At 42.9% G+C, this 27,256-nt stretch overlaps 1 protein-coding gene across 10 annotated transcripts in view; it reads right to left on the reverse strand.

Moving 5' to 3' along the window:
* The window catches only part of LOC144121435 (uncharacterized), a 60,967-nt gene that overhangs the window by 6,731 nt on the left and 26,980 nt on the right, over window positions 1–27,256 (reverse strand). For 2 of the 10 annotated variants that reach the window (XM_077654628.1, XM_077654627.1), the window contains exons 20-28: window positions 26,990–27,071; window positions 22,021–22,056; window positions 19,732–19,773; window positions 14,766–14,843; window positions 14,203–14,241; window positions 4,879–4,923; window positions 4,747–4,791; window positions 3,810–4,007; window positions 3,172–3,378 (exon numbers count right to left, since the gene is read on the reverse strand). In XM_077654628.1, coding sequence (XP_077510754.1) covers window positions 3,172–3,378; window positions 3,810–4,007; window positions 4,747–4,791; window positions 4,879–4,923; window positions 14,203–14,241; window positions 14,766–14,843; window positions 19,732–19,773; window positions 22,021–22,056; window positions 26,990–27,071 — 772 coding nt within the window. The remainder of the gene's footprint in view (window positions 1–3,171; window positions 3,379–3,809; window positions 4,008–4,746; window positions 4,792–4,878; window positions 4,924–14,202; window positions 14,242–14,765; window positions 14,844–19,731; window positions 19,774–22,020; window positions 22,057–26,989; window positions 27,072–27,256) is intronic. The other 8 variants (XM_077654631.1, XM_077654630.1, XM_077654634.1 and 5 more) reach the window with 5 other exon arrangements.

Below are 27,256 nucleotides of genomic sequence, written 5' to 3' on the forward strand. Positions count from 1 at the left end.
AAAAAATTCTTACGCTTTTCACAATTCTTCACTCAAACTTGCAAATGCCACACTGGTGCCCAGGAGTTCACATTACCAGGCTCAGGATTCTTATATGCACCTGCCTATACTTTCCAGCACCACCACACCAGTGACCAGCACCCTATTTGCTTAAAAAATAATGTTTTGCTTCCAAGTACTACACTGCTGCTGCTGATCAATGCCCTGAGTCATACAGTCGTACTGTAGACCCCATCCGCAACACTTCTTAGTACACGTCTTGATCGAAGTTACCCAATACATTCTGTGAGGAGTGGGAGCCAATTTAGTGAAGGCACTTTCACAGTGCTTTGTGCAAGCAGATGCATGGAACCTCTTCAATGGTTCAAATTCTCAAGAAAATTACATACAGAGCAACAGCAATCTGTAGTGCAAGCAACGATAGTGCTGCTGTAACTGGGTAGTGGTAATGCGGGGATACGGCCCATAGAAATGCATGCAAAGAAAAATTTTCAAATTAGCTCTTTGATTTCACAGAGCACCAATGAGCTTGCCTATACAAGAACAAAACACAACTAAAAACCCAACACAACACATAGTGTGTGCAAGTTGGAGTTACCTTGACTTGGGGGTACACAGTGTGGGAGCATAACAGATGTAAAGAAAACTTTCCAAAATTATTTTCTATTTTCACAATGCACCAATGAAGGTGGCCGTTTGTTCACAGCTGACGAGTTTAAATTTAAAGAGTTTTGCTCAAAAATATAAAATCATTCAAACTAGATAGTTTAGACAGCTTTACATAGAAGCCATCTCTCAAACAGCATAATAAGTGAACTGCGCACAATAGCAGACGACAGCACACAGGATACCTTCAGCCGACTTCGGTAGAGCACCTTGATAGAGCTTCCGTTGGTAGGGTGGAGACACCCATTATCTGATTAAAGGATGCCAATTTGAATCACAGGGGTTGCGCCGAACCCTATTTTGAACAAAAAGATGCTAAAATTTATTCTGAAATAAATTTTCAGTGTGTGGAAGCAGTATTAAATGCTCTCATGTGCCAAAGACAAGGAAATGCTGAGTTCTGGAGAAATATTTTATTGTGGCTAAATGAGATTGTGCTCCAAAAAGGTGGAGATGTCACCACCTAACCCTAGACTCCCAAGTCTGGCACCCCAGACTCCGGCATCTGCGACCACCCCCTATGTCTGTAAACATGGTGTTGATCTACATATACCCTAGAAAAAGATTGTTAAAGCGAGTACAGCGCACAGTGTCAGGTACACAATTAATGGGAAGCTGGGAAGCAAAGGATAAAACTTTTGCCTATTAAGTATAGTGACCCTGGTAATGCCACCGTTCAATATTTGCCACCCACCGGAAAGCAATGAGAGCTATTGATTACCGTGTTTACACTATTGTATGTCGACCTATTTTTTAATATTTGAAAATCCGAAGTTGGGGGGTTCACTTACAATCGAAACGAAAACATTGCACTATAAATAAAGGTGACAAATGAAATATCAGGCATGCTAAAGAATGGTTGCATTTTTGCTGCGTGGCTCCGTAGCATCGCTCTTCATGCTGGCCTTGAGCAGCTGCTACGTCAAGGTGCAGAACTGATATCCCCTCCCCGCGCACGGGTGGCAGCTGATGGCGGCTGTCAATAAGCAGCAAACTGGAACCCCACAGGTGGCTACTGACCGTGGTTGCTGATTAGCAGCGGTGGCCCGATAACACAATCACGTTCTAAGGGAAGCTCAAACGTCAAACAAGCTTTCTTTTTACTTTCAATTGTGCCCTCGTCACTCAAGGGAGTGTTGATAGTTGATGGAAGGGCCGCAGTTCCAATTGAGGTGGCACCCCCACTCGGAATGACAGCGGTGCCGGGGGAGTGTCAATATCCGACAGAAGAGCCGACGCCATTCACGCATAGTTCATCTTTGGCTCTGATCTGACGTATTTGACTACTGCCGGCATCGTTTCACAAGTTTTTGCTCCAGGTCCGGCAAGCGACCGGCGCTTGTTCATGTCTACATTCAAGATGGGTGCCATTTTTTACGCTGAAGAAACAAACAGCTGCGCGCTGGGCCACAAGTTCAACGTTCTCAACAGGTGATACAGGTGTGGCAGCTGCAGCAAGGAAAATTTTTACCTGCTCCATGCAATGTCGTGATATGGCTGTTTGCGAAGTGCGGGATTTCGCTGAAAGACGACGCTAGAACGACAGGCTGTTGAACTGCAGCAGCGAACGTGACAGCAGAGCTAGTGAACACGATGACACAAGTGTGCACGAGTAGCCCAGTGACTAATACATTTTCATTTTGGAATGTGCCCACGTGCACGCCTGCACGCAGCAACCGATAGCAGCCACTGCATAATGCTATCGCGTTCAACTATTCAGGGCCAAGCTTAAACAGCCTCGGAAGTTTTTTATTTTTTGGAAATGTGATTTGGGGGGTCGACTTGCATTCGAGTCGACTTACAATGGTGTAAATAGCACTTGAAGTCTTATAGCAATTCAGATATCCAATATATATATAACAAAAAGACTGCAATGGTTCTTGATCACACCTCATTGGCAATACAGAAGCATTGCACAAAGACGAGAAAGGTTCACAGTGAAGGTTGAATCCCTGATGGGGATGCATCACCTAAACCTTCTGCACTGCTCATAGTTCAATGTGATTTCAGTCAGGTTTATATCTTTGGCACAGTTGAGCACAAAAAGCTTTGTCCCTGTCAAATTGGGCAAACAATGCAGCTAATCACATTTTTTTTGGCCATGAATATTCTGTGAAGCCTTTTAAAACAGTTATGCTACCTTTCACTATCTCCATCTCATCACGCATGTGCCAGTTCTACCATGCATTAAAAGTTTCTTAAGCAATACTGCCCTCTGTTGACTCAAAATCAACATTTTGCAAGCACACAAGGCCAGTGCCAAGCAGGAACAACAGAATCATTGCTGATTCATTCACATTCAGCTCGCCTAGATATAACAAATTTAGAAAACAATCCAAAAAGGGCCTGTATCAGTAGCTGTGCTGTTTCAGCAGTTGTTCAGGCAACCTGGGCGCAACACTAGAGATGTTCTACCAGTGGTCTGTGAGGCTTCATTTTGACCAAAGCTACACACCCTCAGGAAGCAGTTAGAGTGGGCGGCTAAACGTATGCTCCAGCCCTCACCAATCTGCCTCTAAAGGTGCTGCCACCCGGTGCTTCTGCAAAAGCACGTGCAATCAATGATGGGGCTTGGGCCAAGGAAGTGCTAGGCTTTCGTGGAATGTGCAGAGATGACGATGTGAAAGGGCCTCCCTGTGTTGGCATGCACTTGGGCACTTCTTGTGGTGCTGCAGGAACAGGTCCGCTTCCCCGTTGAACAGGTGTTAAAGCCTGGTCAAAACAGCCACAACAGACCACCAGCGTAAACTGAGTGCAACTCATGATCTTATTTAGCAGCAACAGACCACCAGCTTAAACTGAGTGCAACTCTTCCTTACTTCAACAAGCTTTCATGCAAAGCAGCTTTAGAACAGAGTTCTGTAGCCAAAGTATCGGATCAATTTGTGTAAATTGCAGAGCGAATAATTTTGCCACCACATGTAATCAATCATTCACAACCACCATAGAATAGGAGTATGCAACTGCTAGCTGCCTATATGGATTTTAGGCCAGAAAGCTTGCAAAACAAGTTCCTATTAGTCAGCACTTGCACCCACTTCTCACACGTACAGTTGGCAAAATGACTGGATGCAGTTTAATGAGCCTCGATCCAATTAGGGAACCACTATTTTCTTTCTCACATTCACTGCTGCAGAACCTACCTGGTGGCTTGGGGTCACCCCTGCCTTGGCAGCACTGCCGGCTCTTCTCATGAACTGGTTCTCTTCTTTGGCTTCCCGGTATGGACACTCAATGTGCTCAGGTTTCAGTGCTTCTGCATCCCTTGTTTCTGCCGTCTCGCTGGTTAGGTTGTGCACCTTCTCCTGCAGCTTCGACACTTCTTCCTTGAGATGCTTGTTCTACATTTCAGAGAGAAGCAAGTGAAATTCATACCAGAGGCTTTGTGCATAGGCACTGTTAATGCAATGAGGGCTGCTTCCTGCTACAAAGCAGGCAATGGCTGCCACATGCAATAAGACTCAGTTTCAGAGACAGGCTGAGGCAGTGAAAGTCTTCCACCTCTGTTCAGGCTAATCGGCCAGACAAAGCTGCTACAGCCACTCATGGCACAAATGGGGCAGGTGAGGGTTGTCAGAGACGTGGAAGAGAGGAGGAGAGGCAAAAAAATTGACTGATGATTGCTATAGTTGGTAATGCAAGATTTGAGTGCAGCTCTTCATCTGCCTTCACCTACCACCGCTGGCAGGTGGCATGTTATGCTGCTAGCCACCTTCCAAGTGGCATTTCGCTCTGCTACTTGGACAACTGACTAGCCAAATATTGCCGATGCCGAAGACGACACATTATGCAGGAAGGACGCCGAAGGACTGCACTCTACTAACAGTCTGACTCTTCCTGCACCATCCCCCCCCCCCCCCCCCCCCCCCTCCTCCACTATTCCCTACTTCCACGGAAAAGCGACATCAAATGCTGGACAGCACACCTTGCTCACCTCCGTGGATGCACCCCTTTGGCCCAAGCTTTGCACATCCCTCAAAGAATTTTGCAGAGTGTGCACTAACTGAGCTAGTGACAGCACCTTAGGTTAAGTACTGTCAGGTTAAGTGCACAGCATACAGCATGCACATGCTTGCTTACCTCAGTCTTGAGTGCGGCCAGTGCCTGCCTACTGTGCTCAGAAGGCTATGCATCAGATCAGAAAATGATTGACAACAATTATATCCAGTTCTACTGTTAAGCTGACAAATGTGACATAAAAATGGCACCTACCTTCTGGGCTCTTTCTCCAACTGAGGCTTCAAGAGATTGGATTTTCTGCACAAAGAGGACCGATACACTTAGCAGCATGCTTGAACTAGGAAAACATTGATGTACACTGAAAGAACTGTTTAGAGTTAAAGGTTCACGAATTGTACAGGAAAGCCCTCCCTAACACAATGCAATGCACTTTCAGTTTAGAGGCCTACTTGAATTAAATTTTAATCAATCTAATCAGGCTGCAGTTTTGCAGAACACGAAGAAAAGAAATAAAACAAAATGACATAGTTGTCAGACATGTATTTCTCATTTACAAGTTTCAATTCACTCTAGCAGACGATGCTTGCCCTTCATGTTGAGTCACTCAGTTATCCAACAAAGCAGACATGATGTGGACTTGACTGCTTTACCCGCCGCTAGCCTTCCCGCTGCTTTTCAGTGTGTGCCCCTTGTTTGGAAGTCATTCTCGTAGGTAAAATATTAACGCAACATAAAGATGATTGCAAATGCAAAACACAGACCAACATGCTACTGACAATAGATTCTTTTATTGAAAGACAGATTATATAGGGGTCATTTCACACCAAACGTCTCAGACAATGCGCTTGACTATCTCCAATTTGTTCAAAAAAATTAATGGAACCTTATCCTAATGTGCATAATCAAAGCCTGAAATATTTTTGCCGAAAAAAATTTATTCGTGGTGACGGCAGTTTGAATCTTTAGAAAAGGCAAGAAACCAGGCACTGCTCAATAATTAATAAAAATTCAAAATATCAGAAAGCACGTCACTACTTTTCTCATTGGCATTTGCAGATTATGGCTTCCGATATAACTCGGAGCCTGCAGCTTTATAGACCTTCTGCATGTTTGCAAGCAAATTAGGGGGCGCGGCACTTGCTAGCGGGCTCGCGGTAGGCACAAGGCAGGGAGTAGCTTCACAGAGAGGTGTTGAGCGCTGGTTTTCAAGGCTTGTAGGCGCGTTTTCAGTTTCTGCGAATCACAGCAATGGTTGATGCCTTCAACTTTATAATTTCTCGAATTACACAAGCTCGCATTAGGCACGTGCCGCGTATTCAGAGAAATAGCTCACTGCTGTGTATTGTATATATATATATATATATATATATATATATATATACGTATATATATGGTTAGTAGTAAACAGAAAGCGTTCATGCCATAGATTTCTACGCTAGGCACTGAAAAAACAGTTTTTGACATTCTGCACTTGCTGGAATGATTTTACTTCAGGACAGTAGTGAGGGGAAGTGCTGGCGTTGCTTCGACGGAGCAGACGTGCGCTCACTATCTGTTGACACACATGTCGCGCTGTGCAAAAAGCGAGGACAGCGTCGTGTCCCTGATCTCCTCTGTCTTGCTTAAGCGCTCTTTTTAGCCCTCAAGATCATGCACCAGCCAGGCTGACTTCTCCCCTTGTTAAACTGGTCGATTTGGTGAAACTTTTTTGGTGGAATTATTTTCTTTGCTGGCCCTGGAATCTTCTGTTTCGTGACGAAAATTTATAGCAAAATATTCAGTAGAAATTTATAAAATGCGCTTTCTAGATGTGTGGTCATCGAAATTTATGAGGTAATTTCTTTGAGGTTTTCTTTGATTTCAGTGCCACATTTCTTTGACTGAAGCTCAAGTGAAAAAGCCATAAACCAGGGAATAAACTTAAAGGTTCGTTTTCTGACCTTTCACATTTTCTGCGATTTGCATCACTCACCCCTTCTTAATTTCATTAACACATAAAAATTGAATGATTCTATTCGTCTCAAACGATTCCTGAGACACTGAGGAGTGTAGTAAATCTCTCGATTTTTTTTTTCCTACATGTGCAGCACTGTGTTAGTTACTTTTGTAAGAAACGTTTTCATGTAGAGACATGCATGCCCAAATACTGATCATCTAAAGAAAGAACTAATAGTGTCATTATACAGAACAGCAATTAGAGTACATACTGGCATGAAAAAATTCCCGTACTTTCCACTCAATTATTAAGACCTTGTGGCAACTTGATGAGGGTGTTAATTATAAATACCCAAGAACTGCACAAGACATAACTAAAAATTAAATTCAATACTAAAACTAGTGTAGCAATTTCTTATCTGCGCCAAATTTAGTTCTATATCACATGCATAAATATCGAAAACACTTTTCACTGCCGCATCCCCACTCAATCTTGCCACGTTTCCGTTAGTACCACGCCTGCTTCTTTCCAAACAAGCTTCGCAACCATGTACTACCTCAGGAAATATGACACATGACACACAAGATTGACAACACTTACCAGACTTCTATCTACTCCAATCAAATAATGACGTTGGTCATATTAAGAAACAATTTCAAGTAGATATTAAATGCCATAAAACGCACCATAAAAACCTGCTGTGCTCAAGGTGATGTATTAAATACGTGTGCTGCTACATATGTACTTTTTTCCCAGCACAGTTATAAGCGTACTATGCTGATGTTCAGGTGAATAACGCAATAACTTGCATGCTATTAAGTACTTTGAGTGGTGGTGCCGATCGACTCCCAGACTTTGCGCTTTACTACCAAGGCCCGCTGCCTGATAGCCAGTTTCCTAATGCGGTATTTATCTGCAAGAATCTTATCGAGGTTGAATTACATTTCCTTTTATGCTACTATGCGGATCCAATGGTGACGCAGCTGGTCAATAAATGCTGCCTCTGCATTGCGCAGGCATGATGCAGCTGCCGGTAGCTATGGCAGCTACGGTAGGCACAGGTAGACGGAACCTGTTTTGCCTACCGTGCGAATGTCGTTGCTGAATTGAGTTTCCACCGCATATTCATGACGTCGCGGGGTGAAGGGGGTCCATAGGGCATAGATATTTTTCAGAAATTGAAAAAAAGTATGAAAATGTTTCATTTTTGTTGTTTTTGTTTCATATATCAACTTGCTCTCGGAAGTTCACAAATAGCCGCTTTGTTTCTCTAGATGTCTAGTACCTAAAGCAAATGTTACAGGTGATGAAACTGCGTACATCAAGAAAAAAACTTAAGTTGCAAAAAGGGTCTTTTGAGCCATAAACATTTGTTATTTTCACCCAAAGGTGGTCCAAGTAAAAATACAAACAATATGGGTAACGTAGACATGTTTATTGCCTTTAATTTCTGTAAGTTTTATGGAGGTAATGTTTGTTTAAAGCGAGAAAAGAATTTTTGAAGTTGAGCACTCGCGCCGCAAGTTGCGTAGCCTCTTAATGCCTCTTGATCGCAGAGCACGAAACTGCCGATACAGTGTGGCCAGATGAAATGTAGAGTTCTTGTTCTTAAGTGAGGTTTGCACTGCAGGCAAGAATGGGAACATTCAGTAGTCGAACAGGTATTCATGGGAAAAGATTTTCTTAACGCTGCCGGGATGGCACATGCCCAAGTGAGCTAGCAGTTTGGTGCGGTTCTGTCACAGTCATTCTTTTCAGTGTCATAACAGACGTAAGCATCAGCATAAAAGTTTGTGATACACTGATCTGGAAATGACCAGAAAGATCCGGTGTTGAAACAATCCACGAAGCAGCACTACCACGTAGTATCTGACCCTTGTGGCCGTCAGAGGCTCACGCCAATTTGTTTCTGATGTGATGTCTTGGTTGTATTTAATTTATTCAATGCAATTTCTGCATTAATACTCTAGCAAAAACAAGCCACTATAATGACAAAGCACTTTCATGCGAGCGGCGCACCTATGGGCGAGCGGACGGCGTTCACCGCCAGTGCATCTCTCGCTACTCGCCACAGCAATGAGCACTTCGCACGCTCATGTGCACTCCGAGGCACACGCACTCTCCGCGATCTCATTCGGATATAAATAACGCACTTGTGATGCACCTCCCATGCTAGCTGATCATCCCTCCTCGTGGTTCATGCAAACAGCACGCTGAATACCCTTGTTTTTCCTCCCCTGGATGCGCCACACCAAAGGGTGTCTGCTCGAAATTCGAAAGCGAGAACTATCCCATTTATTGCATACCATCCGCCGAATGTTATGCGATATCTTCTTTAGCTCCGTCCCTAAAAAAGCGAACGACTGCAAACTCAACTTGTTACATGGCCACAAGTGTTGTGCCATGCCAGGTGCCGTGTTCTGCGGTGAAGAGGCGTTAAGAGACGACACAACTTGCGGCGTGAGAGCTCAACTTCAAAAATTTTTTTCTCGTTTCACACAAAGATTACCTCGATAAAAATTTCAGAAATGAAAGGCAATAAACTGTTCTACGTATCCCGCTAATGTTTGTATTTTTACTTGGAGCACCCCAAGGTAAAATTAAATTGACAAATGTTTTTGTCTCATAAAGCACTTTTTTCAAATATAGTATTTTTTTTTACTTTGATGTATACAGTTTAATCACCTGTAACATTTGTTATAGGTACTAGACATCAAGAGAAACAAAACGGCTATTTCTCAACTTCCGAGAGCAAGTTGATATTTAAAACAAAAAACGACAAAAATGGAACATTTTCATACTTCTTTTTCGATTTTTAAAAATATTTATGCTCTATAAAGCTGCATGCTACCATTTATATCAAAAGCCAGAATCTGCAAGTGTCAGTGACAAAAATTGTAAAGTGTTTTCTAAATATTTGAATTTTTTATTAATTATTGAGCAGTGCCCGGTTTCTTGCCTTTTCTAAATATTCAAACTGCCGTCACCTCACGAATAATTTTTTTCAGCAAAAATATTTCAGGCTTTGATTACGCACATTAGGATAAGTTTTGTATGAATTTTTTTAACAAATGGAGATGGTGGAGCGAAACAACTGGGATGTTTGGCATGGAATGGCCCATAGGCAGCCAGTTACAATGGCTATCAGCTGCAGAAAACATTGGAAAGGTGTATAAGGCCACAAAAGTCTTAAAAGAAGGGACGAATGGTCTATGCAATCTTGAGGAAACTTGTTTTATATAGAAGTGACAAACACCTTGCCCATGAAGTGAAAGAAGCTTACTTGATCAGAACAAAACAGAGGATGTAATTTGCCAGTGATGCCTTGGTATTCCTATATAAGACTAAAGTAAGCTTTTTAGATGAATTTTTTTAAGTTAATGATCACATGAACTTTGCTCGTTACCTTCACTGGTCTGAACTGTTGGATGCACGCAACCATCTCCGAAGGTTTCATGCTGTTTCAGGTTTTTTTCATTCACCTCTTAATGCATCTTTTTTCAGCTCTCTGCCTTCCAATCATCATCATCGAATGAAACATGCTTCTTTGGCCCTTTACATCCAGTGTCATATTACTGTTCACCTTTAAAGATTAATCGGTGGCTTTTATCGCTTTTAGCCCACCTCTATGTCAAATGTGTTACTTTATTGTTTGCTTTTGTCACTTTTAGCCCAATTCCATGGCAAATGTGTTTTATTTTTTCCCTTTTATTGCCTCCATACCTTTATGACGTTTTGTGCATATGATAGGCATTGTGACTGCCTGTATATATCAGCTGTGTCTTTCAATAAAAAAAATCAGTTGTCAGTACAGCGCTGTCCTGTCTTTCTCACTTGTGAATGTCTTTGTATTGCACTAATTTTTTACCTAAGAGAAGGAAGCACCAATTAGTCCAGCAAAAAGTTTTACTCTAGAAGCCATATTTGAAAGTAGATGGCCTATTTTCCACTGCTGTCATCATTGCTTTTTGTATGGAGTATTGTATACAAATATACGTAGATACGGCTTTTAGCTTTCTCAAAAGTGAAAAGCCCAAAGGTTTCGTTTCTGAGCCATGCCATCAGAGCATCTATGGAAGTCCCAATTACTTGAGGGGCGATGACAAGAGTTCCCCTCCCCATCAAGAGATCTGGAACACTGGAAATGCATGGCCCAGAAGAAAACCCTTTAAGATATATATTTCTAACAAGAACTGTGAATATACCACAGGCCTTGTTTAGTCAGGAACCTGAGGTGACAAAAGTAAGTGGGTTGTCCCAGAGCAGCTACAAACATACACTTGACATATGATGTGTCTGATAATGCTGTGTAAGTCTCACTTCAGAGATAGTTTATACTGCCCGCCTCATCTTTCCAGCACTTGCAGTTCTAACATTGTGTTCAAAACAAGTACATGTACAAAACAACTGAAATGATACAAGTCAGACTGCCACATCAGGATCACCACAAAGTTGGAACATAGGTATATGATATATGTAAATAACTTTCTAACATACCTGTAACACTGATACCAATATTCTATGTTAGATTCGTGGGCAACGTGTAATGTTGTCGACAAGAACTACTGCTTTTTTCTCTAAGGCAAAGATGTTTTGCAGCACAAAAAGATATTGCCATGATACAAAAGCTTGAGGGTGGCCTGTTGGTCTGGTGAAGTGCCCTTTTCAAAGTGAAGACTGAAATTATTCCTTTGTTATCTTTCCCTTTTTACAGCGAAAGCTATTATAACTTTGGTTTAGCCATATAGCTTTGCATTCTATCATGCAATCATAGCAACAGGCGTAAAACCATAACTACTTAGTCAATTAATCTAATTTTATTCAATAAATTCAATTAAAACAACTTAATGTAGTTCAATGGCTAGCTGTCACTTGCCAAGCATGGAAGGTGGCAGCCATGGTTGGCAGGTGGCAGAGTGGAGAAAGAAATCCCCCTCTCCATGTTTAGGGGAGAAGAGGAAGAAGGCAGGTGCGAGAGGAGAGGGAGAAGGTGGGAGGCGACTAGAATAGACTTTCTTTTATGGCTGACCATGCAGACTCCACAGTAAAACACAAGGCTAAATGACTCAACCAAAGCTACAACAGCTTTCACTGAGTAATGTGCTAAGTTGGTAAGCTTAGCGCTATAAATTCTACAGAGCTTGCCTCAGTTGCTGCCTGTTTTCTTTTTTCGTTTCCGCTTAATTATTACAATTTTCTTGTAGTTATTCAACCTGTCATATCATTTCATTGTAGTCATGGCCACATTTTTTTCCATTTGGAGCTGGTTTTTGTATCGAGCTTATTAGCATCCAATGCTTACCGTCCAGTTTCACACTGATCTGATAACTAGGTATGACTCTAGGGCACAGTTGCACAGACTCACTTTTACAGGGGAAATTTTCGCCAATACTATGATAGCTTTGGTGGATAAAACTGCAAATTGATGACTATATGAGCGCGTTGTACTGCAGCATAGCTAAAGTCAGCGGTACCATGGCATTGCTGACATGATGTACTCACTACACTCACCACCAGGCTAGTCATGTTCTAACACAGCCAAATTATACCAGAAAGCCTAAGCTCCAAACTGATGCTTAACCAAGATGCATAAACAACTAAACAAGGCCAAGTCCTCAGATTTCACATCTGTGAAATAATCTTGATATTAAAATACATGTTCAGGATCCAAATGTGCAACAATAATTGAACATCGCAGATCAGCCTGTCTAGTTCTTAGATTTGTGGTTCCATGAATGTGTGACTTAAATATTATACCTCTACGCACAGCACAATGCACACAGAACCATGGTTAAAACTGGCTGTCTGCTCCTTTTGTTTGACTATTAAAACTTTTGCACTCTTTATGCAACACATTTACCAGTAAAAATTTTCTGTCACATACCTTCAGGTATCACTGAAACATCACTCATCAAACACAGTGATAGCGAATATAAACTGTAAATTGTGGGGTTTAATGCCCAGAAATGATATGTGGGCTATGAAGGTCACTTGAATAGAGGCACAAAAGGTACCTTGATGAATGCACACAGTAATGTTGATCTTGCTTAGAAAGGTTCCATGACATCCATTATACCCAGACCATTGACATACCCAAAACGTAATGAATAATAGTGAAAGCATTGCCATACACAGTGTTCAATTCTGTGGCAACTGCAGACAGTTTAATTGAGCAGTTCTTTCTGATGAGGCTTTCAGCTGCGGCTGAATGATCCAATTCAGATGAAGTGCTCGGCAATTACCTGACCTTGAGTCGCCTTGCACGTCCACACAGCCGCGTTTAAACTCTTTGAACTGACGAGCTACTCTAGCATATAAAGGAAATTTACAGCAACGCATTTTACTATGAATTCCCTTGGCAGAACTTCCTTCTTTGCACAAAAACATTATCATGCTCCATTACTCAAGCTCAAAATTGTGACAGGGCACCATGTACAACTGAATGATGCAGAACAAGGGATGAACTGGAAATACTGATATTGAGACCTTGCTTGGCTACAGAAATAACCAAATAGAGTTTATAGCAAATATCACTGTCAGAAAAGTGCGATCCGAGTCGAGTTGCAAAACTCATGCAAGAATTAACATCAGAGCTGGACATGAATAACACACAGGTTCTACACAGATCTACATGCACATCCATGTATAGGCAGCAATATACAGACATATTATGCATTATGACCTTCATAAAATTTTTAGGACATGCTCAGAAAATTTTTGCATAATTTGTGCACCATCTTTTTAAGGCTTAATATAAAAAAAGAGGTGTGCCAATTACGCAAGTAAACACGATGCATGGCTGCAACTAGACATGACCTAGGTGAAACCGATTAGAGGTGTGCAGCTAGCTGCATCTATGTGCAATACTAAAATGTGCTATGCTCATCCTGCAAAGCATTTCATACTGGCACCTACTTTCGATAGCGAGACCAACTGAAAATATTTTCAGTTCCATTAACACACAAACGCTTCTTGTGGACAATTTCTGATGCAATCCCTGGTATTTTGGAGTGTGCTGTTTTACACTGAGCATCTTCCCTATCTTTTAAGTGCCTTGATAAATCTGCACAGCAAGCAAAATTTTATTCAAGATGGCCTTTAAAAACTAGGCAGTGCCTGGAAATGTAACTTCAAAATCAGTAGCCCCCCCCCCAGAAAAAACATGCAGCCATTTAAAAACAATTTCATTCACTGCATATGCAAACCCTGTGAATGCCTGAGAGGGATGGATGACAAAACGCAATAATGACACAATGAAACAACAGCAATAAAAGAGAAATACCTAGGATGTTAAATGAACTATTTCCCTCAGCTACTGTCCAGAGGAAAAATAATGTTCATATAAGCCATTCTGAGAAAAGTGCACTGTTATCAAATGCAGTTTATTATAGACTGATTTCCTGATTTTCTCGAACGTGGGACTCAACGCAAACAATCAACTTTTCCCATTCTAGCTAAATGCAGTGAAACTGACACTGCTCCGTGAAATGCAAGCTGTCCACAAAAGCAAATATGCCATTAGGCTGCTGTTTCTTGAACAAAGTAACTGTCAGCCTCTTTCAAGAATGTTGTGTTGCTCCATGGAGAGAACAGCCAGCTGAGAGGATGAACAGGGAGAACAAAATGAATAAACAACTTACCACTTGCAGTGCTTCCTTGTCAATCTTGCTTGCTTTCAGCTAAACAAAAATGACAGCGCTTCAAGTAATGCAGAAAGCTGAGCGAGTTGGTCATTCATGCTACAACCTTGGCACTAAAGTACAGGATGAAGTCATATGAAATGGTTCGTCCAGTGTGCTTCTTCTATGTCTCGTCCTTTTTGCTGTTGCCAAGTTTATATCATGTTAGTGCTGCAATAGGCTACACAGTGGCTGCAAGTGCCCTCAATGATGAGAACAGCCTTCAAAGGTAAGGCTCCCATGACATTTACATTAATATACTAAGTTTTTGCCAGCAGGAGAACTATTGGAACCAACAAGGAAGGACTGACGCCACTAGCTGTTTTTGAGAATTGCAGTCAAGTCCCTGACACAGCAATAAAGGAGCAGAGCACACTTAAATAAGCAGGTGACAGAACTTTTTTCCAACCATGTCATGCAATAAAAATAAGCATCAGATTAAAGCAATCATGTTGCATTACACATAACACTGAACATGTCATGCAAGAGCATCTGAAGACAATTAGTTCTCAAAAATATCGCACCTCTTCAGCAAGCCTTTTCATCTGGTCTTCCAAGGCATGGCAAGTCTCACTGACTTGAGTCAACTGGCCCCGCTGTTCCTGCAGAATGGCAAGGCAGAAGGCAAGATCATAACTATAGGCACAGCAGATGTCTATGGTGTCACTGTGGCTCTCAGCCACTCCTTTTCTTGGCTATCCACATGGGGGAAAAATTCGACCCCTCTCCAGCGAGGAGAGTGTACACATCACAAAAATAGCGTGCCTTTCGGAGCCACTGTGGTGATGCCAACCTTCCAGGGGGGGAGGAGGAGGAGGAGGAGGAGGGGTTTGCTCGGTCAGTATAAACTGCTAGCCACAGTGGCGGGGAGATCGCCAGTAGCCACCAGAGGTGAAGGCAAACAGAGCCACAGGGCAAATAAACCAACTGAACCCAACTGGGGTGGCAGGGGCCAGACTGGTCTCCCCTCGCCTCACCACCAAAGTGGTGTGGCAGGGACTTCCACTAACCAGTACTGTCATCCAACACCTCCCCATCCCCACCCAGCCCCCCGTGTGAATTCCACTTTACATGCCCACAATTGATTCAAAGGAGCAAGTCACAAGAAAGACCCTTTTCTTCTCACTCCAGCTGTCTATCCCTATAAAAAAAAAAACCCATAGAGAAATTTATTGGTCTTATAAAAATTAGTATTGGTGCGATAGTATCACTGTGGGTTGTATCTACATTTGTACAAGACCAATACAGAAACCAATACATCTTCTTGATTGATACATATGTCTTATAAGCTATGGTGTTGGCTGCATTGGCCAATCCATGAGCTTTATATAAAAAGTATTAGACCCATACAGAATCCAGTACACCTTATCGACTGATACATATTTGCCATGTAGACCAATACTTAATTGTCGATGGGACTGACAGACCGACATGCATTAGTCAATGGGTCCGACAAGATCAGTCGGTTGGTGGCTCTGGTTGTTTTTCATTTATTCATCCTCCAGCTCAGACTCTGATCTTAAAATCAACACATGCCAATCCCAGCGCTTATGAAACATTGCAGTAATGTAAATTATTTGCCACATTAAGAATAAGTACACTGAGGCATACAGAAAAACTGCCGCCTCCCATCCCACAAGATCCGGCGCACAATCTCTCGAACAAACTACGTTTGAGTTTAACGCTGCAAGCCACGGACAACGCGGTGCCCGCTGCGAAAAATGGGAAGGCTGGTGCTCACAACAGGGAAAGTCACGAAAGAGGAATACTTTTTTCCTCTCTCTCCCAAGAATGAAAGAAAGCAACCAAGAAAGAAAAAATGACCAACTATGGTTGCCCGCATGCCGACTCTCCAATGTAGGGCCATGTGACTATAGTGAGTAAAGCTTGTTTTTTTCTCATATTTTGTATTTTAGTAGGCAATTATGCAATAAGACATGCTGAGACCACACTGGGAGTCTTTGTTACTTTTTTCAGTTATCGACTGAGTTTTGTGCACAATCTAGCGAAACGGTCTTAGTCTGTAGTCGAAGGACGGCAACACTGGTTAGCTGTTTTGGTTTTTTGTTTGCCTGCGTGCGTGTCAGTAGCGTGAGTTTATAGCAATGTTCACCGGCGTGAATTCAACGTTCTAAAACATACATCTCGTGGATATCAACATTCTAGCGCTTGCTCGGCTTTTAGTGAGGTGCGTTTGCATTAGATAAACGCGGGCTGGCGCTCATAATTACTAATTTTGCCCTGTGGCTTTGCGTCGCTAACGGCCGTTGCTGCGAACAAAGAAATTTGAATCGCGCCGTATGACGTAATGCAATAGAGAGTTTTAATATTATAGGCACGATTCCTTGACAGGGTTGGTTAAACTTAAAGGGACAGTGAGGAGAACTAGTTCTCGTGGATATCAACGTTATAGCACTCGTGCGGCTTTTAATGAGGTGCGTATGCATTAGTTACAACTGTGGGCTGGCGGTCAGTTATTACTTTTGCCCTGTGGCTACGAACAAAGGAAACTGAATCCTGCCGTATGATGTAATGCAGTGGAGAGTTTTAACATTGTGGCACAATTTCTTGAGAGGGTTGTTTAAACTTAAGTTTTTAACCTTAATTTTGCTTTCTACTGTGCTGCTATCTGCATTCTACAAGTCGCAAACTGTGCCCCAGAGGCTTAGCACAGAAGACTTGGTCAGGTTCGCACTCACAGCCTATTCCAGTCCCAATTTTCAGTCAGTAGTGCCTCTAAGATACGTCTTGTCTACCCATTTTTGTATTTCTCACAGTAGAGTCAGAGTAATGTTCGTTTCGAAGGCATGTAAGGTGCTAAGCTTGCACCAAGACTCGCTTCGTTCTTGCTGGCGATGCTCGCTGCAGCTCAGCAGTTCCCTCCATCCACGCGGCTATGCGTCCATATAACGTCTTGCTGTGGCTTTTTAAAGTTGGGCCACCCCTTTGCAAGACGTTTAGACCAGCTGTCGAGATTCGAGGAATGCTCTGAACACTTGACTTTCGATTCCAACGCGACTATTTTCTCGCCGGCAGTCGATAGCCTGTGTAATCAGGTAGCACAGGTATGTCCCAAGCTGAAAAGTCATATCAAAAGACTATATCAATATGTATTCGCATATCAGATCATGCCCCGTCAAGCATGCCGAGCCACGGGCACTACTGGCGAACGTAGCTTGCGCATAGTCACGTTGGAGCTGTAAGCAGAGTGGACAGGGCATTTTCCAGGCTGATTTGCTTGCCAGAGCTTTCGAACAGTTCTTCCAAACATACGGCGCCATTACCAGGAGAGACCAGTTGCACATTGACCTGGTATTGAAGATAATTCTTCTTTTTAATGCACCAAGGAATTTACATGCATGCATCAGTGGCACGTCACTGCTGTACAGTAGGAAGCACCAATTTTTGAACAAGTGATGCGGTGTCCTGCTCTTGAGAACTTTTTTATTTGGCAAACAGCATTGCGCTTTTTTTATTTTTCAGATGCCTTAGGTTTGGAGAGACTACCCAATTAGCCAGAGCTCACTATCTTGCAATCCACCTCTACTTGCAGTCAAAGTTTTGGCGATACTCCATTATGCGTTGCTGCTTTCATTGTGTATTAAACTGTGTAGGCATGAAACTGCTGCCTAACATCTCCACTCCTGGAACTTCTGAGCTCTGGAGGGACAAGGAAGATTGCTGTCCGTACCCTCCAGAAATCTGAACCAGTAGACACAATGAGACCCATACATGGATGAGACCTACAAAACAATTAGAAAACCAATACCCTATCAGATTATTGACACCTATTTATGTGCCAGCGTACTGGTCTTATAAGCCTGTTGTTATATACCAATACACTATTTGGCCTTAAAAACCAATATTCCAGCAAGCTTATAGGATCAGTACAGTGACACACCTATAGCTGTCAATATTCTGATAGGCTATTGGTTTCCTAATGCTTTCTTTTTGCTAGGGATATAAACGTGCACTAAGCAAAGGAAATAGTAAGGTCCAGAACTATTCACTGACCATGTACATACTGCCGAGGGCAGCATTATCAAGTCAGATGTGTTGTATAGAGGATTTCAGTAAATTAACCTCGTGCTCAGAGCTTTCCAGCTATAAATTAAAGCACTAACACTGTAAAAGCCTACATAGCCAGATCTGCAAAAAACATTCCCTTCTGTGTGAAAGTCTTTGGGAGAAATGCACTATAGACAATTGAGACTGAAACGGTGAAAAAAGCTTTGCTACTATGAAAGCATTCTTGCAATTGGCTGCCTACCTTAATTTTGAAGCAATCTTGGTCACAGAACGATTGCTAGCTACACCGCTTCTAAGCTGATAAGGATTTCAGGCAAGCTTGGCACCCAGCTCTGCTTACTGATAAAAGCACAAGTTTCCACCACCTCTCATTGACGAACTGTGGCCAAACAATCATCGCAAGATTTGAAAATCATAGTGGATGAATAAGCCAACAGAGCAGTTTTGCAGACAATCAGAGAGATTTTGCAGCCCTTGTTCGTCACTGACACTACATGTATTTCACGCTTTTGCTTCTGGGACAATATTAAAAGCACTTCCAAGGCAAAAGCATCCAGTAAATCAAATGCACTCTTGTAGAAACTTGGCATCCAAAAGTGACTTACCTCGAACAGAAGCTCATCATCATTGCCGGATGTCTGCACCTCACAATCGGCCAATTAACCCTGTCCTTTGCCAGCCGTGGCCCCTTTATTCCTGCAAACTTTCTGCTACCCCCTGCTATGACTGCCTTCTCTTGGAATCCATTCGCCCACCTAACTTTCTCCTGCCCCCTGCTATGACTGCCTTCTCTTGGAATCCATCCCGTTACTCTGAAGGACCAGCAGTTATCCTTCCTTCACATTACATGCTCTGCCCAAGCCCATTTCCTCGTCTTAATTGAATTCGACTAGGATGTCATTTACCCGCCTTTGTTCCCTCATCCACCCCACCCTCTTCCTGTCTCTTAACGTTACCCCTATCATTTTCCTTTTTATAGCTCTCTGCACTGTTCTTAAGCTGAACCCTTTTCGTTAGCCTCCATGTTTCTGCCCCATAGGCGAGTACCAGTAAGATACAGGTGTTGTATACTTTTCTCTTGAGGATATTGGCAAATTAAAATTCATTATCTGAGGGGCCCTGCTGCATGCACTCCACCCCGTTCTTATTCTTCTAGTTATATCCCTCTCATGATCTAGATCAGCAGACACTACCTGCCCTAAGACGTATTCCCTTACCATTTCCAGCACCTCGCTACCAGATCACTACATCTTATAGCACATGTTCCAGTGCTCCGACACTCCCCACAGCTTCCAGCTTCTACAGCATTCTATGGAGTTGGTGAGATGGAGTACGGTGCATGCAATCACAGGGCAGTACATGTCCAAGTCTGCTAACCTACCCACACAAGAGGCACAGAACATCTGTGGTCTTGACCTCTATTGTTGTGTAACCCTGTCAACGTGCAAGAGAGAGGCTTACCTCGGGCACAAGGCAGCCATCAGTCTGCACTGCATCAGTGACCTGAAAATATAACCGAAGTGTGTGCATGCAGTTTAGCACACTGCCAAAGGAGCCACAGCAAAAGCTTGTGAATTCAAGCTAAAGAAATGCAATTTAATATTCTATAATAAACATAATTCACTTCTTGTTGAGTGTTTGCTATTTTTATCCTGCGATTATTTCTCAGTTGTTGTGGCAACAGGGTATGCACAGTTCACCACTGCAATGTGTTTCAACATCAACTTCAGTGGCAATAGAAACGTGTTCTATTGCCAGAACTAGCAAGCAGGGCTGGTACCTACCCTGTTTGCAACCTTCTTTCTCACGACTTGTTTGTTATGTTTCCTTAGCTGGAACATGAGCAGCCAAATTGCCCATGCGTCTACAGCCTCATGAATAAAATCTCCACGCCAGAAAGTAAATTAAAACTTTAACTCAAAATGAAAAGCACAATTTTTATGCAAGAGGCAGTCCTGCCATGCCGGCTATTTCAAGACTGAATTAAACCAGAAACAGCCAAAGATGTGCCAAGGTTGTTTTAAATTATTGTTGGAAAAATGATCTAATGAATATAATTGTTTTTAATGAAACTGTGCAAAAAAGTGAAAGGAGCCCCACAACAAAATTAAGTTATCTTTACTCTTTAACAAGCCAAACAGTTTGTCTGAAAAAGCTTGCTAGTCGCAAGAAGTGGACAACGGCATTTTGCAAGAACAAAATATCACAATTTTGCAGCTCAAAAAACAAAGACTATAGTCAGATAGAACTAATGAGCGAAGCAGCAGATGCCCCTCAAAGGTGGCCCCCTCCAGCCAATGGCATTGACCGATTTTCAGGCTGTGGCTATATTTGCATCTGCAACCCCTCCATTGTCATGCCAGCAGGTCCAATGACATTAACCACAATTTTATGAAAATCAGTCGATGCCATTGGCTGAAGGGTCTCCTTTGAGGGACATTTGTCGCTTCCTAAGTGGGATAGATCAACTCAAATTAAATTTAAAGCCTTCCTGAGTTTTTATTAGCTGCGAAAAGTGGTTTTTCTGGTTTGAATCCGATTCTAAACAAACAGCAATTTCCTCTAAATAATTTCGCAGAGAATATTTCAAATACTTCTGGCGCACAAAAAGGTTGAACGGCAAATAATAACCATTTTCAAAATCACATATTTTTCTTTCAACACACAAAGTCATTACATGAAAAAAAGAATGAGTGCATTGAAGCTTTACCAAAATCACTAAAGCTGTGTTGCCTTTCTGAAAAAAATTAGCCGTTGGAAATTTGGGTAGTCGTCCTACATGCGGTGCTGATCTATTCCGGGTTTTGGGACCTCTGAGTGATGCTCTCAATTGCGAATATGTCGCTGCGCAACCGTTGCTTTTTCAGCACTGCCTCCATGAGCACCTAGCTGCTAGGCCCGTACACATCACATGCCTCAGTGCCCAGTGCTACCCTGCGTGAAGCATCGGAAGGGGGCACCCATCTCCACGTGTCTCACATTAGCTTCCCTTGGTGCTCGCATGGTCCACTTGATTATAAATTTCATGCGGAGCAGAGTGGCTGCAGCAGCTGCAGTCAGCTTAGACTCGTCCCAGGAAAGTCATGGGAGCCGTGTGTCTTTGAACTGTGCAAGCCACCAGACTGGTTCTGGCACATGTGCATTGCAAATAACACGGGCACAGACACCCTACAGGTGCAGATCTGGGTGCCACACTTTCCCCCGCTCGCATCTGCTGCCATGCACATACGTAGGCTGGCTTCGGCGTACACACGGGCACACAGGCATGCAGCATGTACACCTGGCAGGTGTTCACAGTGTCGTGGCTTTGGCAGCGCACATGCCGCAAAGCCATCCCGGAGAATTGAGTACACTGACCGAAACCACATGAAGCAAAAGTTCCAGAAGCATGATTCGGTTGATAAAAATACTTCAGAGATTTAGAATACAAAACTACAGATTATTTTACAATTCTACCAAATATTCAATATTATCGAATCTTCACATAGCCCTTGTCTCTACAGCATTCTCAATTTTCATTTCAAGGCCAGCTTGTTATGTGCATCAATAACAGCACAATTACATTGTTCATGACATGCTGCTTGTGCATAAAATGTACAAAATATCTCTATACAGTTCTCAATTACTGACATTGCTTTGCTCAAAAATTAACTAGGAAGCATGTGAGAGGGTACTGAAATACAATAGGGAAATTAAGTAAGAGAGCAAATGATTAGATATGAGCAAGAAATGTAACAAAGTAAATAGCACCTTCACAACCTCTTCAGTCTGCATGGCAAAATCATCCTGCAAAAGAAAAAATCATCCCAAATGAGTTAAGGAACCTAACAGAGACTCCTGAGAAAAAACACTGAGGGTGTCAGTTCAAAACCAGATGCAAGGTACATTAACTCTGTCTTAACTGTATCTCTAGTCTTTGTATTGCAATAAAACTGTGAGAGAAGCCTGTTGTCACATAAACTTAACAGCTGAAGAAAGCTTTAAAATACAAAATGAACCTATACACCGTATTTACACGATTGTAAGTCGACTCGAATAAAAGTCGAGCCCCCTAAATCACATTTCCGAAAAATAAAACAAACTTCCAAGGTTGTTTAGGCTTGGCCTTGAAAAGTTGAATGCGATAGCAATATCCAGCGGCCGCCGTGCTATCAACTGCTGCGCACGGGCGCACGCAGGCACATTCCGAAACGAAAATGTATTAGTCACTGGACTACTCGTCCACACATTCACCATCGCCCCCACTAGCGCTGCCGTCGTGATCGCTGCTGCAGTCCCACAGCACGTCGTTCTATCGTCGTCCTCCAGCGAAATCCCGCACTTCGCAAACAGTCACATCACGACATCGCGTGGAACAGCTGACAATTTTCCTCGCTGTAGTTGCCACACCTGTATCACCCGTTGCGAACGTCGAGCTTGCGGCCTGGCACGTGGCTCTTCGTTTCTTCAGCATAAAAAATGGCAGCCATCTTGAATGTAGCCGTGAACGAGCACTGGTCGCTTGCCGGACCTAGAGCACAAATAATGACTGACGAAGCACTACATCAAAAACTTGTGAAACGCGGCCGGCAGTAGTCAAATGCGTCAGAGCCAAACAGAAACTATGCGTAAATGGCGTCGGCTCTTCCGTTGGCTACCAACACTCCCCGGCACCACTGCTATTCCGAGTGGGGGTGCCGTCTCGATTGGAACAGTGGCCCTTCCATCAACTATCAATGCTCCCTTGAGCGCCGAGCGCGCATTTGAAAATAAAAAGAAAACTTGTTGGAGGCTTGAGCTTCTTGTAGTTGCGTGATTGGGCCGCCGCCAATTATCAGCAACCGCAGTCACCAGCCACATGTGGGGCGCCAGTTTGCTGCTTATCGATAGCCCCATCGGCCGCCGCCTGCGCTCGCGGGGAGGGGATGCCAGCTTTGCGCGTTGGCACAGCTCAAGGCCAGCACCAAGAGCGATGCGATGGAACCATGCAACAAAAAACGAGATATTTATATCTCGTTCGTCTCGCATTTACTTGTCGCTTATCGTGTGATGTTTTCGTTTCGATTGTAAGTCGCCCCAACACTTCGGATTTTCAAAATTAATAAAATAGGTCGACTTAAAATCGTGTAAATACGATATATCTTACCGTAAGGATCCAGAAAAGCAAATCATAAACCATGATAAAGAATGCAGGCATAACTAAATAATTCAATTCAGAAAAGCAGGAATAAGCAAAACAAAAGGAAAAATAAAAAATCATTTTCTACACATCAAGAGTAGCATTTGAATCCACCTGTGTGGAAACACACAACAAAAGCAGATCTGTACATGTTCTCCAAAGTAAAAATAAAAATCTGTACATGTTTCAAAGTAAAAGAAAAACTATGGCATAAAGCTCCACAGAAAGTCTGTACATATCACAATCAGCTCCAGCAAACAAATTTTGTTTCTTTGAAACAATGGTGTCCCCAGCACTAAGAAAGAATATACTAAAGTCGATGCTTCAAAATTAAAGCACATTTGGCATTCACTACTTTTAAATGGTTACAGTCGAACCCGATTAACTCGAACCCAATTATATCGAACTCGGTTGGATCGAATTATTGTTTATATAGGATAATTTCTGTGCACCATAAAGCTATAACCTGAATGTATAGGAAAATATATAGCTACATTATACAAAAATTAGCCACACCAGATAGATCGAACTTTGGGGAACGCCAGGCGACTCAAGAAGCTGGGTTTTCTTCAACACACCAGGGGTTCACTTTCCCACTAGCATCCTCAGACCAATGATGAAGCGGATTTTCTGTGGCGTAAGCAGCGGATGCGTAGAAATCGTGCATTGTGCCAGTTGTGCCCACATTGTCCCACAGTTCGCACGGTGCATCGTGCTGCCGCTGGCAGTTTCGCATGGTTTTCGTTAGTCTCCATGTGCACACGATGACAGCCGCAAAACGAACGGCAGAACCTCCCCTTTTCCACGAAGCTGGAAATTATCACGCGAGTTGAACGAGAGAAATCCTAAGTCACTGCAGCGTACAGGATTCCTAGAGGCACGCTGAGCAACATTCTGAAGAAGGAGGATGACGTTCGGGCCAAAGTGGAGAAGAGACTTGGCACTCGCGGCAGATGTGTACATACAGAACCATATGAACATGTTCAGGCAGCTGCGTACAAATGGTTCCTCGATGTCTGCCTCGCTATAGACAACGGCTCTGCCGAGCGCTTCAGTGCAAGTTTCAGCAACATTGCACTTGGCTTCCTGCCACTGAAAGCTACACTGGCGTTAAAACCCTTGGAGCAGGGGGTAATCTGCGCAGTGAAAGTTAGTTGTAGTAAAAAGGCTCCTGCAGTGCAGACCTGAGGACTGGAAGAGACCTAAAATCGACCTCATAGGCACCACGCCTGCACTGGTTGAATTGTGGAATGATTCCAAAACCAAAACTATACAGAACTACTTCCGCCATTCTGGTCTCTGCTTTGCAGGAGCTCGTGGGTTATGATGATTTGTGGAACCTGTTGTCCGAATTTTCTGATGCTATTTATGATGGGGCAGCCGTAGATGAATTCCTCGTCGCAGATGATGATGTTAAGACTGTGGAAGAGCTTGCAGGCAAACACATCATTGCCGACGCTGAGGGTAACCAGAACAGCGCTAATGCGAATTGTGATGTGGAATTGAGAGAACATGTGCCCACATGCTCTGTGTGCTCAACATGGTTCGTCGATATATTGCACATCAATAGCAGGCTGAGGTCTCAGCTGTTTAAAGTCCATTGGTAACACTGAAAAATGAGTTTTCTCCTAGGCAATGAAGATGAAAAAACATGATAAATTCACAACTATTTCACTTGGTAATCTGCACACAGTAAATGCCTACCATAGAGCTGTTGTGTGTTAAATTTATTGCAAGTTTTACATCGAATTACACGTTATATCGAATTTTTAGGCTTTTTTATGACTTCGATATATGTGTGTAAAACTGTAACTGTGCCTTATGATGCAATTAAGGCTCAGCATTTTCAGACAGCATTTTTTTTTTTACAGAAAATTCAGCTTCTCGTTTCTTAGAACACTTGATTTACAGTGTACATAGCTTTCAGACTTTCATAAACCATTACTTCAGATCTGGATTGAATAAACCACAGCAGCTGGCATTCATAAAGTTGAGTGGATTCATCACCGCTCGCTTGCATGTCTCTATGTTGCAGTCACTTGTCACAGTGCATCTCATCCAACTAGTGACATAAAACGCTGTAGTTCCTTTTGCCGCCTATGCTGCACATGGAAAACTGTAGTAAATGTAGTACATCAGACAAACATAGACTAGTACCACAGGCGAATAAGCTTTGCAAAAAGTAAACGTGATCAATCAAAAGCTCCTTATTTCGAACTCGAAGGGGACCAGACAATTGTTTGAATTAAGTGAAGTTCGAATTATTGAACGGGCACTGGAATGAGCAGCATTACAGAATTCAAAGCAGTCACATCTAGAGCCGTTACTGCGAGCAAGACGCTACTATAAGTTAGTGGCAGGAGATTCTGAGAATTAAATTCATGCAGTCCTAATAGCAAATGAAATAAACTGATCGGCCAGTTTTGCGCCAGAAACAAGTACTGGAATGCATTTGCATGAGCAGCGAGCTTTAGTGCTGGAATATAGGATGCTCTTTATGCTTCAAAACAATTATTTACGGGGAAAGGTTGTTGAAGTTAGAAGGAATCAGTGATGTCCATTTGCTTGCGTTTCTTCCACCGAGACTCCATCAGCATCATTTCAAGCTAGCCCAAGAGCTCCAGCGCAACGTCCGAGTTCACACTAGCAGAGACGTAGCGTGCTGCAACATCGAGCGCCGACGCTACTTCACATGCACTCATGCACTTGCTAATCGCCGAAGTCGGACTCATCGCTGTCGGCTGTGCTCACCGCCCGTGAGCACTGTGTTGTCTACTGATAACATGCTGTCTCAATTATACTGGCACCACTAGAGGGCTCCAACGTCTCCACACTGCTGTCTACATAGCTCGCGGCACCAACAAAAAGCATGACGCCTGCGCTCGAACCGCCATACTGCATTGTGTACACCATGTGATCGCGACCCAGCTACCGCGGCACAATGAAAACCTGGAACGGCTTGCACCGAAGCATCGGTGGAGCGGGCTTGTGTGATGGTAGCGAAAACCTGCTTCGGCATACACCGACGCGCGGGCTCCGCCAGCCTTTTGCACTCGGATTTTTTTTTTTCATTGTTTTACATCTCTAGTAAACTTCCAGCACATTGTACTCGATCTGGGTCAACTTCTATCTACGAGGAACGGTGTCAGCCAGTGGCTCCTATTCGAATTAACCGTAGCGGACGCCGACTTGCTCGAATTATCAGTTTTCCCCCCATATACACTGGGCTATGCCTGGACTATGTCGAATTAACTGTCACTTTGAATTAACGAGCTTTTACTGTATTTTGTTTTCCAATACAAATTTAACATCATGAAGGTCAGATATACCTTAGCGGATGTTGCCCTTTTCCTGACCAAACATTTCGAGCTGAAGAACAAGATGTCCTTGGCATTCAGACTTATTTATTATTACAAATTTGCAATTATTTTTCCTCTGAATGTTTTTCAGTTTTATCTGATTTCAAGAATGCAGAGGTATACATCCTGCACAGGACTACAAAGATCTCACTTCTAAGAACCACCACTGCAGAAGGCTTGCACAGATAAAAATGCAACTTACCATGCTCTCCCGCCGGTTCCGTTCTTGCTCAAGCTGTTTGGAAAGGCTGAATACGGTTTCTTCCAAGTTTTGATTGGCCTCCCTGCAATGTGATGAAGATGTTTAATTTTAATGCTGTAATCTTTTCTTGGCAGTTTAAAAATAGTTGCACAGCATAAATCAGACTTCTCTTTATCTTTAACAAATGACCAGGTAAAAACACCAACCTGCAGCATATTCAACATGTGTTGCAGTTCATATCACACCGACAATGAAATGGTTACAAAG

This window comes from Amblyomma americanum, chromosome 2 (genome assembly GCF_052857255.1).
Source record: "Amblyomma americanum isolate KBUSLIRL-KWMA chromosome 2, ASM5285725v1, whole genome shotgun sequence".
In the NCBI taxonomy this organism is placed as follows: Eukaryota; Metazoa; Arthropoda; class Arachnida; order Ixodida; family Ixodidae; genus Amblyomma; species Amblyomma americanum.